Source organism: Ranitomeya variabilis, chromosome 1 (assembly GCF_051348905.1).
Source record: "Ranitomeya variabilis isolate aRanVar5 chromosome 1, aRanVar5.hap1, whole genome shotgun sequence".
In the NCBI taxonomy this organism is placed as follows: domain Eukaryota; kingdom Metazoa; phylum Chordata; class Amphibia; order Anura; family Dendrobatidae; genus Ranitomeya; species Ranitomeya variabilis.
Genome location: NC_135232.1, coordinates 389,613,140 through 389,627,568, shown reverse-complemented (window position 1 = coordinate 389,627,568; position 14,429 = coordinate 389,613,140). Strand labels below are relative to the sequence as shown.

The window sequence follows — 14,429 nt, the reverse complement described above, 5'->3', positions numbered from 1 at the left end:
ACCATAGGACATTCTCCCAAAACTCCTCTGGATCATCCAAATGCTCTCTAGCAAACTTCAGACGGGCCCGGACATGTACTGACTTAAGCAGTGGGACACGTCTGGCACTGCAGGATCTGAGTCCATGGTGGCGTAGTGTGTTACTTATGGTAGGCCTTGTTACATTGGTCCCAGCTCTCTGCAGTTCATTCACTAGGTCCCCCCGCGTGGTTCTGGGATTTTTGCTCACCGTTCTTGTGATCATTCTGACCCCACGGGGTGGGATTTTGCGTGGAGCCCCAGATCGAGGGAGATTATCAGTGGTCTTGTATGTCTTCCATTTTCTAATTATTGCTCCCACTGTTGATTTCTTCACTCCAAGCTGGTTGGCTATTGCAGATTCAGTCTTCCCAGCCTGGTGCAGGGCTACAATTTTGTTTCTGGTGTCCTTTGACAGCTCTTTGGTCTTCACCATAGTGGAGTTTGGAGTCAGACTGTTTGAGGGTGTGCACAGGTGTCTTTTTATACTGATAACAAGTTTAAACAGGTGCCATTACTACAGGTAATGAGGGGAGGAAAGAGGAGACTCTTAAAGAAGAAGTTACAGGTCTGTGAGAGCCAGAAATCTTGATTGTTTGTTTCTGACCAAATACTTATTTTCCACCATAATATGCAAATTAAATGTTAAAAAAACAGACAATGTGATTTTCTGGATTTTTTTTTCTTAGTTTGTCTCCCATAGTTGAGGTCTACCTATGATGTAAATTACAGACGCCTCTCATCTTTTTAAGTGGTGGAACTTGCACTATTGCTGACTGAATACTTTTTTGCCCCACTGTAGATGAATGCGAACTTGTTTTTTGAGGAGGAGTTGGGTTTGCTAATGGCAACATTTTGGGGTACATATTATTTATTACCATTCTTTTATTAGGAGAAATAGAAAATAAAACTAGTTGTTGTGTTTTTTGATATGTTCAATTTTCCACTATACACATGCTGCATAAATAAGGTATTAACTTTATTCTGTGGGTCAGCATAATTATGGCGATATCAAATTTATACATTTTCATACATTTTACAATTTTTTTTCCACTGGTGATGTATAAAGACTTATTTTTGGCATGATAACATGTCGTTTTCAGTGGTCTGATTTTTCTGGTACATACTGTTTTTTCAATACTCTTTATTACATATTTTTGAAGCTGGAATGGAATGTATAAAAAAACAATTCTGGATTTATTCATTTTTTTAAACACTGTTCACTAATCACTTTAATTCACATATTAACCTTATTTTGCAGGTCCATACTATAATGACAAAACACAATTTATATAGTTTATGTTTTACTACTCTCAGACAAAAAAAAACTTAAATATTTTTTTCTTGCCATGTACCGAGATCCATAATTTTTTTTAATGTTTTTAACAGATAAAGTTGTGTGACAGCTTATTTTTATGTAGGAAAATGTGTATTTTTCCCTGGTATCATTTCTGGGTACAACCAACTTTTTATTTAATTTTTCTCGTGAGTCTGGATAAGAAAAATCCAGTAATCCAGTAATAATTTTTTTCCCCTACAGCGTGCATCATAGAGAATAAATAATAATATAGTTTTGTAGTATCAGTATGATTACATTGATATAATATCTAATTTATATATTTTTTTTACATTTAAATATCATTCCACAAGACAATCACTTATTGATCACTTTTTTATTTAGTTTCTTCTGAGGAGGGTATGTTTTAACAGCTTCTATCACCGTGTGGGATAAATAATAACAGTGTTCTAGTACATGTCGTTACGGACATGGCGCTAACACATACAGTTGTGCTCAAAAGTTTACATACTCCGGCAGAATTTTTGCTTTCTTGGCCTTTTTTTCAGAGAATATGAATAAAACTTTTTCTCCACTCATGGTTAGTGGTTGGGTGAAGCCATTTATTGTCAAACTACTGTGTTTTCTATTTTTAAATCATAATGACAACCCAAAACATCCAAATGACCCTGATCAAAAGTTCACATACCCCATTTCTTAATATCGTGTATTGCCCCCTTTAACATCAATGACAGCTTGAAGTCTTTTGTGATAGTTGTGGATGAGGTTCTTTATTTTCTCAGATGGTAAAGCTGCCCACTCTTCTTGGCAAAAATCCTCTAGTTCCTGTAAATTCCTGGCCTGTCTAGCATGAACTGCGCGCTTGAGATCTCCCCAGAGTGGCTCAATGATATTGAGGTCAAAGACTGAGATGGCCACTCCATCACCTTTGTTCTACTGTAGCCAATAACAAGTCGACTTGGCCTTGTGTTTTGGATCGTTGTCATGTTGGAACTTCCATGTACATCCCATGCGCAGCTTCCGGGCTGATGATTGCAAATTTGCCTCCAGTATTTGCTGACAACGTGCTGCATTCATCTTGTCTTGGCTTGTTTCTGTGCTGTTTTGCATATTGTAGGCGAGATACTTAGTGGCATTTGTGCAGTAATGGCTTTCTTCTGGCAACTCGACCATGCAGCCCATTTTTCTTCAATTGCCTCCTTATTGTGCATCTTGAAACAACCACACCGCTAGTTTTCAGAAAGTCCTGTATTTCAGCTGATGTTATTTGTGGGGTTTTTTTAGCATCCCAAACAATTTTCCTGGCAGTTGTGGATGACATTTTTGTTGCTCTACCTGACCGTGGTTTTGTTTTACATTTGTTAATCACAGTTTGAACGCTGCTGACTTGCATTATCAATTCCTTGGATATCTTTTTGTATCCCTTTCCTGTTTTATACAGTTCAACTACCTCGTCCTGTAGATCCATTGACAATTCTTTTGCTTTCCCCATGACTCACAATCCAGAAATGTCAGTGGCTGGATGAAAGATCCAAGAGGCTGGATGAAAGATCCAAGAGTCTGTCTGGATCACAGAAACTCACTCAGATTTTATGCACACACACCAATTACAAGCAAACAGGTCACAGGTGAGTATGTTAGCTGTAGTAGCCATTCAAACCCATTTGTGTCAACTTCTGTGCATGTAATCAGGCCAAAATCACCAGGGTATGTGAACTTATGATCAGGGTCATTTGGATGTTTTGGATTGTCCTTATGATTTAAAAAGAGAAAACACAGTAGTTTGACAATAAACAAATATAGCACAAAAAGAGGATTCAGAGATCCTCCAAAAATTCAGAAAACAGCCAAGATGCTTACCTGCCTAGGCCTCCAAACAAATGCACTACACTGCAGTGTAGCATAGAGGGTGGCAGGTCTCTATGTCTCTTTACATAGCAATAGCACTTATACACTTTATCTCCCATGCACGCTAGTCCCCTGATGATCCAGCTTGAAAGAAACGCGTTGGGACATCCAAATAGGGAGAGTGCAGGGCATGTTATAATTTAGGGGTAGATGTAGACTGCCCTTGTAAGGGCGGGAGCTTGGGGATTTAGCTTTATTGATAGACCCTCAGGGATTGACAGGGCATTGTCTCCTGACGCTGTTGTATAATGGACTCTTCCACTCCAGCAAGCTTCGGCTCCACCTTACCTGTCCTCGGCAATTGGTGAGATTGTTCCAATATTGATATATTTGTGATACCTTTGTTATCTTACCATTTGACCTTACCCCCTTTTTTCATTTTATGTCATGATTCTCAATGGCGAGAGAACATAGCCCAGCATATATAAGAACTAGCTCTTGGAAGATGGAATCTAAACTGACCATGAACTAAACCTGCCGCACAATTAACAGTGGCCGGGTAGCGTGCCTACGTTTTATCCCTAGACGCCCAGCGCCAGCCGGAGGACTAACTAATCCTAGCAGAGGAAAATACAGTCCTGGCTCACCTCTAGAGAAATTTCCCCAAAAGGCAGACAGAGGCCCCCACATATATTGGCGGTGATTTTAGATGAAATGACAAACGTAGTATGAAAATAGGTTTAGCAAAATCGAGGTCCGCTTACTAGATAGCAGGAAGACAGAAAGGGCACTTTCATGGTCAGCTGAAAACCCTATCAAAACACCATCCAGAAATTACTTTAAGACTCTAGTATTAACTCATAACACCAGAGTGGCAATTTCAGATCACAAGAGCTTTCCAGACACAGTAACGAAACAGCAGCTGTGAACTGGAACAAAATGCAAAAACAAACAAGGACGAAAGTCCAACTTAGCTGGGAGTTGTCTAGTAGCAGGAACATGCAAAGAAAGGCTTCTGATTACATTGTTGACCGGCATGAAACTGACAGAGGAGCAAGGTTAAATAGAGACTCCCACATCCTGATGGGAACAGGTGAACAGAGAGGATGATGCGCACAAGTTCAATTCCACCAGTGGCCACCGGGGGAGCCCAGAATCCAATTTCACAACAGTACCCCCCCCTCAAGGAGGGGGCACCGAACCCTCACCAGAACCACCAGGGCGATCAGGATGAGCCCTATGAAAGGCACGGACAAGATCGGAGGCATGAACATCAGAGGCAGTCACCCAAGAATTATCCTCCTGACCGTATCCCTTCCATTTGACCAGATACTGGAGTTTCCGTCTGGAAACATGGGAGTCTAAGATCTTTTCCACAACGTACTCCAACTCACCCTCAACCAACACCGGAGCAGGAGGCTCAACGGAAGGCACAACCGGTACCTCATACCTGCGCAATAATGACCGATGAAAAACATTATGAATAGAAAAAGATGCAGGGAGGTCCAAACGGAAGGACACAGGGTTAAGAATCTCCAATATCTTGTACGGGCCGATGAACCGAGGCTTAAACTTAGGAGAAGAAACCCTCATAGGGACAAAACGAGAAGACAACCACACCAAGTCCCCAACACAAAGCCGAGGACCAACACGACGACGGCGGTTGGCAAAAAGCTGAGTCTTCTCCTGGGACAACTTCAAATTGTCCACTACCTGCCCCCAAATCTGATGCAACCTCTCCACCACAGCATCCACTCCAGGACAATCCGAAGATTCCACCTGACCGGAGGAAAATCGAGGATGAAACCCCGAATTACAGAAAAACGGGGACACCAAGGTGGCAGAGCTGGCCCGATTATTGAGGGCGAACTCCGCCAATGGCAAAAAAGCAACCCAATCATCCTGATCCGCAGACACAAAACACCTCAAATATGTCTCCAAGGTCTGATTAGTCCGCTCGGTCTGGCCATTAGTCTGAGGATGGAAAGCAGACGAAAAAGACAAATCTATGCCCATCCTAGCACAGAATGCCCGCCAAAATCTAGACACGAATTGGGTCCCTCTGTCAGAAACGATATTCTCCGGAATACCATGCAAACGAACAACATTTTGAAAAAACAGAGGAACCAACTCGGAAGAAGAAGGCAACTTAGGCAAGGGAACCAAATGGACCATCTTAGAGAAACGGTCACACACCACCCAGATGACAGACATCTTCTGAGAAACAGGCAGATCCGAAATAAAATCCATCGAGATGTGCGTCCAAGGCCTCTTCGGAATAGGCAAGGGCAACAACAATCCACTAGCCCGAGAACAACAAGGCTTGGCCCGAGCACAAACGTCACAAGACTGCACAAAGCCTCGCACATCTCGTGACAGGGAAGGCCACCAGAAGGACCTTGCCACCAAATCCCTGGTACCAAAGATTCCAGGATGACCTGCCAACGCAGAAGAATGAACCTCAGAGATGACTCTACTGGTCCAATCATCAGGAACAAACAGTCTACCAGGTGGGCAACGATCCGGTCTATCCGCCTGAAACTCCTGCAAGGCCCGCCGCAGGTCTGGAGAAACGGCAGACAATATCACTCCATCCTTAAGGATACCTGTGGGCTCAGAATTACCAGGGGAGTCAGGCTCAAAACTCCTAGAAAGGGCATCCGCCTTAACATTCTTAGAACCCGGTAGGTATGACACCACAAAATTAAACCGAGAGAAAAACAACGACCAGCGCGCCTGTCTAGGATTCAGGCGCCTGGCAGACTCAAGGTAAATTAAATTTTTGTGGTCAGTCAATACCACCACCTGATGTCTGGCCCCCTCAAGCCAGTGACGCCACTCCTCAAAAGCCCACTTCATGGCCAAAAGCTCCCGATTCCCAATATCATAATTCCGCTCGGCGGGCGAAAATTTACGGGAAAAAAAAGCACAAGGTCTCATCACGGGGCAGTCGGAACTTCTCTGCGACAACACCGCCCCAGCTCCGATTTCAGAAGTGTCGACCTCAACCTGAAAAGGAAGAGCAACATCAGGCTGACGCAACACAGGGGCGGAAGAAAAGCGGCGCTTGAGCTCCCGAAAGGCCTCCACAGCATCAGGGGACCAATCAGCAACATCAGCACCCTTCTTAGTCAAATCACTCAATGGTTTAACAACATCCGAAAAACCAGCAATAAATCGACGATAAAAGTTAGCAAAGCCCAAAAATTTCTGAAGACTCTTAAGAGAAGAGGGTTGCGTCCAATCACAAATAGCCTGAACCTTGACAGGATCCATCTCGATGGAAGAGGGGGAAAAAATGTATCCCAAGAAGGAAATCTTTTGAACCCCAAAAACGCACTTAGAACCCTTCACACACAAGGAATTAGACCGCAAAACCTGAAAAACCCTCCTGACCTGCTGGACATGAGAGTCCCAGTCATCCGAAAAAATCAGAATATCATCCAGATACACAATCATAAATTTATCCAAATAATCGCGGAAAATGTCATGCATAAAGGACTGGAAGACTGAAGGGGCATTTGAAAGACCAAAAGGCATCACCAAATACTCAAAGTGGCCCTCGGGCGTATTAAATGCGGTTTTCCACTCATCCCCCTGCTTGATTCGCACCAAATTATACGCCCCACGGAGATCAATCTTAGAGAACCACTTGGCCCCCTTTATACGAGCAAACAAATCAGTCAGCAGTGGTAACGGATATTGATATTTAACCGTGATTTTATTCAAAAGCCGATAATCAATACACGGCCTCAAAGAGCCATCTTTCTTAGACACAAAGAAAAAACCGGCTCCTAAGGGAGATGACGAAGGACGAATATGTCCCTTTTCCAAGGACTCCTTTATATATTCTCGCATAGTAGCGTGTTCAGGCACAGACAGATTAAATAAACGACCCTTAGGGTATTTACTACCCGGGATCAAATCTATGGCACAATCGCACTCCCGGTGCGGAGGTAGTGAACCAAGCTTGGGTTCTTCAAAAACGTCACGATAGTCAGACAAGAATTCAGGAATCTCAGAGGGAATAGATGATGAAATGGAAACCAAAGGTACGTCCCCATGAGTCCCTTTACATCCCCAGCTTAACACAGACATAGCTTTCCAGTCGAGGACTGGGTTATGAGATTGCAGCCATGGCAATCCTAGCACCAAAACATCATGTAGATTATACAGCACCAGAAAGCGAATAATCTCCTGGTGATCCGGACTAATACGCATAGTTACTTGTGTCCAGTATTGTGGTTTATTACTAGCCAATGGGGTGGAGTCAATCCCCTTCAGAGGTATAGGAGCTTCCAAAGGCTCCAAATCATACCCACAGCGTTTGGCAAAGGACCAATCCATAAGACTCAAAGCGGCGCCAGAGTCGACATAGGCGTCCGCGGTAATAGATGATAAAGAACAAATCAGGGTCACAGATAGAATAAACTTAGACTGTAAAGTGCTAATTGAAACAGACTTGTCAAGCTTCTTAGTACGCTTAGAGCATGCTGATATAACATGAGTTGAATCACCACAATAGAAGCACAACCCATTTTTTCGTCTAAAATTCTGCCGCTCGCTTCTGGACAGAATTCTATCACATTGCATATTTTCTGGCGTCTTCTCAGTAGACACCGCCAAATGGTGCACAGGTTTGCGCTCCCGCAGACGCCTATCGATCTGAATAGCCATTGTCATGGACTCATTCAGACCCGCAGGCACAGGGAACCCCACCATAACATCCTTAATGGCATCAGAGAGACCTTCTCTGAAAATCGCCGCCAGGGCGCACTCATTCCACTGAGTAAGCACAGACCATTTTCGGAATTTTTGGCAGTATATTTCAGCTTCATCTTGCCCCTGAGATAGGGACATCAAAGCTTTTTCCGCCTGAAGCTCTAAATGAGGTTCCTCATAAAGCAACCCCAAGGCCAGAAAAAACGCATCCACATTGAGCAACGCAGGATCCCCTGGTGTCAATGCAAAAGCCCAATCTTGAGGGTCGCAAGGAAATTACAATCCTGACCTGCTGTGCAGGATCTCCGGCAGAGCGAGACTTCAGGGACAAAAACAATTTGCAATTATTTTTAAAATTTTGAAAGCAAGATCTATTCCCTGAAAAAAATTCAGGCAAAGGAATTCTAGGTTCAGACATAGGTGCATGAACAACAAAATCTTGCAAATTTTGTACCTTCGTGGCGAGATTATTCAAACCTGTAGCTACACTCTGAAGATCCATTTCAAACAGGTGAACACAGAGCCATTCAAGGATTAGAAGGAGAGAAAGAGAGGAAGGCTGCAGTATAGGCAGACTAGCAAGTGATTCAATTATGAGCACACTCAGAACTAGAGAAAAAAAAAAAAAAAAAATTTCAGCAGACTTCTTTTTTCTCTCCTTTCTCAGCCAATAATTTAACCCTTTTGGGCCGGTCAAATTGTCATGATTCTCAATGGCGAGAGAACATAGCCCAGCATATATAAGAACTAGCTCTTGGAAGATGGAATCTAAACTGACCATGAACTAAACCTGCCGCACAATTAACAGTGGCCGGGTAGCGTGCCTACGTTTTATCCCTAGACGCCCAGCGCCAGCCGGAGGACTAACTAATCCTAGCAGAGGAAAATACAGTCCTGGCTCACCTCTAGAGAAATTTCCCCAAAAGGCAGACAGAGGCCCCCACATATATTGGCGGTGATTTTAGATGAAATGACAAACGTAGTATGAAAATAGGTTTAGCAAAATCGAGGTCCGCTTACTAGATAGCAGGAAGACAGAAAGGGCACTTTCATGGTCAGCTGAAAACCCTATCAAAACACCATCCAGAAATTACTTTAAGACTCTAGTATTAACTCATAACACCAGAGTGGCAATTTCAGATCACAAGAGCTTTCCAGACACAGTAACGAAACAGCAGCTGTGAACTGGAACAAAATGCAAAAACAAACAAGGACGAAAGTCCAACTTAGCTGGGAGTTGTCTAGTAGCAGGAACATGCAAAGAAAGGCTTCTGATTACATTGTTGACCGGCATGAAACTGACAGAGGAGCAAGGTTAAATAGAGACTCCCACATCCTGATGGGAACAGGTGAACAGAGAGGATGATGCACACAAGTTCAATTCCACCAGTGGCCACCGGGGGAGCCCAGAATCCAATTTCACAACAATTTTATGATACCTGCTGATATTTATGCAACCAGGGTTACCTATTTATTTGTTTTTGCACCTTAGAAGTGCTGTTGCATGTATGCATCACTATTAATAAATAAGGTACCTCGGGATTGAGTGATAGCACACTGGGCCATTGCAAGTGTTGTCCTCACTAAATCCCTAGGAGTACTAATTTAGATATGGTGTATTCCTTAACAGGTTACACCACGTAGTACTTTTTTTAAAAATCTTTTTTGGTGACGTTATTTTGATTTTTTTACTTTATAACACATTAAAAGTTATGTTTTAAAATTCCTGCTTATGCTATGTTCCCAGACTTTTGGTAGGATCATTTGACACGTCTAGAAATCATATATTGCTTTTTTCGCACCGTTTTGCTTATACAAACTCTGTGTCCCTTGCACATTCCACTTTGATGTGGTCTGAGCTCAGAAAAAGACCGATAACTATGAGTAACTCATTCTGAAGGGCCAATGGAAGAGTTAGAAACCCATTTGTCAGCCAACAATGGGCAGTGCAACACATTTGTAGATAGGAAAGTGCAAAACTTTACTTCAACCCTAGGTGGTTTTCCACTTTCATTTTTTCCTCCCCTCCAAGAGCTATGACTTTTTTACTTTTCCATCCACTTAGCCGTATGAGGGCTTGTTTTTTGCAGGACGTGCTGTACTTTTGAATAATATAATTCATATTATCTTGTGATGCACCGGTAAGCAGGAACAAAAATTCCAAGAGAGTTGCTTGTATCACCATTTTCTGAGACCAGTAACATTTTCAATTTTTAGGATAAAATGCTGTGTGATTTCTTATTTTTTGCATCCTGAGCTGATGTTTTTACCGATACCATTTTGGAGTAGATACAATGTTTTGATTGCCTCTTACTGCACTTTATTGCAATGTTGCGGTGGCCAAAAAAACTTAATTCTGACATTTTGATTTGCTTTTCTCATTACGCTATTTAGTAGTCACATTGAGATAGATCAGACTTTTATGAATGCAGCGATTCCAAATATGTGTATTTATTAGATTTTTTTAATTGTTTATTTTTAATAGGGGGGAAAAAAGGTGTGATATAAATTTGTGATTTTTTTTTGTCATATATTCTTAAACTCTTTTTAAACTTTTTACTGTATTTAATAGTCCCCTTAGGGGACTTGAAGCAGCGATTGTATGATCCCTTGTGCTATACATAGCAGTGCATCATGATTATGAAAATCATGATCTCCTATGAACGCTGGCTACAGGCTAGCTTTCACAGAAGAATAGTCATGACAAGTATGGAAGTCTTAAGCAGACTGGCTCTGGCTATCATGGCAACTCATCAGCAGCCCGCGATCATATAACAGGCAGGTGGAATGATGCGCCCTCAATCTGGCGCATGTTAAATACCGTTGTCATGTGAGCTACTGCTTCATTCATTGCCTATGGGACTGCAGAGGATCGCCAAAAGCTGTACTACAATGTTTTTTAACACGGGAGCCTATGGGATTTTTTTATGTTTGTTTAACATCTTGCACAATATTTCTTGGGACATGACAAGTTCAGACACAGGCTGAGGGAGGATACAAGAACCTTTACGCATGAGAAAACAGAACGTTCTTCCCAGGGACTTTACATGATATACAGTGCCTTGCGAAAGTATTCGGCCCCCCTGGAACGTTTCAACCTTTTCCGACGTATCATGCTTCGAACATAAAGATACCAAATGTAAATTTTTGGAGAAGAATCAGCAACAAGTGGAACACAATTGTGAAGTTGAATGAAATTTATTGGTTATTTTAATTTTTTGTGGAAATTAAAAAACTGAAAAGTGGGGCGTGCAATATTATTCGGCAGCTTTACTTTCAGTGCAGCAAACTCACTCCAGAAGTTCATTGTAGATTTCTGAAAGATCCAATGTTGTCCTAAAGGCCTAATGATGATAAATATCAATGCACCTGCTCTGTGATAGTCTCAGGGTTCTGTTTGAAGCACAGAGAGCACCATGAAGACCAACAAACACAACAGGCAGGTGCGTGATACTGTTGTGGAGAAGTTTAAAGCTGGATTTGGATACAAAATGATTTCTAAAACTTTAAACATTCCAAGGAGCACTGTGCAAGCGATCATATTGAAATGGAAGGAGTATCATACCACTGCAAATCTACTAAGACCCGGCCGTCCCTCTAAACTTTCATCTCAAACAAGGAGAAGACTGATCAGAGATGCAGTCAAGAGGCCCATGATCACTCTGGATGAACTGCATTGATCCACAGGTGAGGTGGGACAGTCTGACCATAGGACAACAATCAGTCGTACACTGCACAAATCTGGCCTTTATGGAAGAGTGGCAAGAAGAAAGCTATTTCTCAAAGATATACATAAAAAGTGTTGTTTAAAGTTTGCAACAAGCTACCTGGGAGACACATCAAACATGTGGACGAAGGTGATCTGGTCAGATGAAACCAAAATCGAACTTTTTGGCAACAATGCCAAAGGCAACACAGCTCATCACCCTGAACACACCATCCCCACTGTCAAACATGGTGGTGGCAGCATCATGGTTTGGGCCTGCTTTTCTTCATCAGGGACAGGGAAGATGGTTACAATTGATGGGAAGATGGATGGAGCCAAATACAGGACCATTCTTGAAGAAAACCTGTTGGAGTCTGCAAAAGACCTGAGACTAAGACGGAGATTTGTCTTCCAACAAGACAATGATCCCAAACATAAAGCAAAATCTACAATGGAATGGTTCACAAATAAACGTATTCAGGTGTTAGAATGGCCAAGTCAAAGTCCAGACCTGAATACAATCGAGAATCTGTGGAAAGAGCTGAAAACCGCTGTTCACAAACGATCTCCATCAAACATCACTGAGCTCGCGCTGTTTGCCAAGGAAGAATGGGCAAGAATTTCAGTCTCTCGATGTACAAAACTAATAGAGACATACCCCAAGCGACTTGCAGCTTTAATCGCAGCAAAAGGTGGCGCAACAAAGTATTAAGTTAAAGGGGCGAATAATATTGCACACCCCACTTCTCAGTTTTTGAATTTCCACAAAAATTTAAAATAACCAATACATTTCGTTCAACTTCACAATTGTGTTCCACTTGTTGTTGATTCTTCACCAAAAATTTACATTTGGTATCTTTATGTTCGAAGCATGATATGTGGGAAAAGGTTGAAAAGTTCCAGGGGGCCGAATAATTTCGCAAGGCACTATATATAGGAGAAAACTAAAAAAAAATTATTATGTAGCAGATTATATTTTGGGGAAGGTGGAGTAATAATCCCAAAAGAAAATTCAATATGGCATATAAATGTCCCATGAATAATTTCAAGAGTAACTGAACCTGAATAACTTTTCTATGTGAGTGCACTTTTAAATGCAAGCAGATTGGTGGAGGTCCAGGTCCTGAGACCCCAACCGATCGCTCAAATACTCTCAGCTGTGTATGTACTTTCAGGAAGGAGCTATGCACTGCTGCAGTTGCTCTACTCTAGGGGGAGTTGAGGGTTTGAGTGATAAGTGGGGGTCTTAGGACACAGAACCATACCAATTTGTTTGCAATTAAAAGGGCACTCAAATATAAAAAAAAGTTACAAAGGTTATTTACTCTTTAAGAATGGAGTTGAATGAAAACCACAAAAGGGACGTTTGCAGAGAAGTAAACCTACCTCTTTATTAGAAGAGGATTCTGCCGACTCGCAGGCATTCTGATGATGTTGTCGATTGGTGGATTCTGCTCCCTGCGTGGAAGAATCGGGAGATGGAGACTGAAGAGAAATTAAAAAAACAAACAAAATAGTTAATGATTGATGAAATCAATCCATTAGTGAACAGAGTTTCTATTTTAGTGAATGAAACATACTGCTCCATAACCAACCCATATCATTGAGAAAGCCAGTAAACCGCATTTTCAGGTCACCGTTTTTAGCGGCTTATTTCTGTGTCTCTATACATTAACATGATGGACCCTTCACCCCAGCACCATCTATTTTTAATATTTTATCAGTTTTCTTACTTGACCACGTTCACACCTGTTTGATGACAGAATCTCTCTCTATTTAACCCCTTAGCAACCTGGCCATTTTTGTTTTTGCGTTTTCATTTTTTCCCTCTCCTTATTCCAAGAGCCATAACTTTTTTATTTTTCTGTTGTCAAAGGAGCATGAAGGCTTGTTTATTGTGGGATGAGTTCTACAGTGTATCCGTAAAGTCATGGTGCACTTTTGACCAGTCACAGGATCTATTTATAGATTACATTTTGGCGCCCTTTCTCTCGCCCAATCATTTCAGACCTGTTCATGAGGAGAGATAACATGAGCCAATCAAACAACACAACCTCATAAGCTGTTGCTCAGCCCCAGTCAGATTAACTCCTGATAAACTGAACTCTGATTAATACACTGCCAGATCTGTGACATCATGCAACCACAAGCTTATGCCAGCAGTGTGGTTTTCCATGCCAGTCGAGATGTGGATGGTACAGAAGAAAGTTCAGTGTGTTCTGTGGCTCGCAAAATTGAAATCCGTGACCAAAGTGCTACGTGAATATCAGCGCGTTTATAACAAAGCGCCACCACATAGGAATAACATTACTCAGTGGGATAAGCAGTTGAAGGAAACCTGCAGTTTGGTGGAGAAACCCCATTTTGGTAGGCCATCAGTCAGTGACGAGTCTGTAGAGGCTATACGGCATAGCTACCTAAGAAGCCCTAAAAAATCTGTGCGTGAGTGTGCTCGACAATTACACCTAAGCAAGACTACAGTTCATAAGATGTTGAAGAAATGTCTCTGTTTTACGGGGTACAAATTGCGGCTGTTGCAAGTTATCAAACCCGCGGATAGACCGAAACGATGTGCGTTTGCTACAGATATGCTTCATGAGATCGACAATGATGCAAGATTTTTGCAGAAGATGAGTTTAGCGATGAGGCGACCTCGTGTAATGTGGCTTGATGCATGATAAGGTATCAGGCCCATTTTTTTTTGCGGAGCGGTCTGTGACGGCAAACACGTATCTTGACATGTTAGAATTGTATGGAGTACCACAATTTCCAGAAGTTGTGATCTTTCAACAGGACAGCGCTCCTCCACACTACATCACCATTGTTCGTGAGTTTCTG

At 42.1% G+C, this 14,429-nt stretch overlaps 1 protein-coding gene across 2 annotated transcripts in view; it reads right to left on the bottom strand.

Annotated features, from left to right (window-relative positions):
- Positions 1–14,429, bottom strand: part of APBA1 (amyloid beta precursor protein binding family A member 1) — a 218,155-nt gene that overhangs the window by 81,440 nt on the left and 122,286 nt on the right. For both annotated transcript variants that reach the window (XM_077249072.1, XM_077249073.1), the window contains exon 3: positions 12,978–13,076. In XM_077249072.1, coding sequence (XP_077105187.1) covers positions 12,978–13,076 — 99 coding nt within the window. The remainder of the gene's footprint in view (positions 1–12,977; positions 13,077–14,429) is intronic.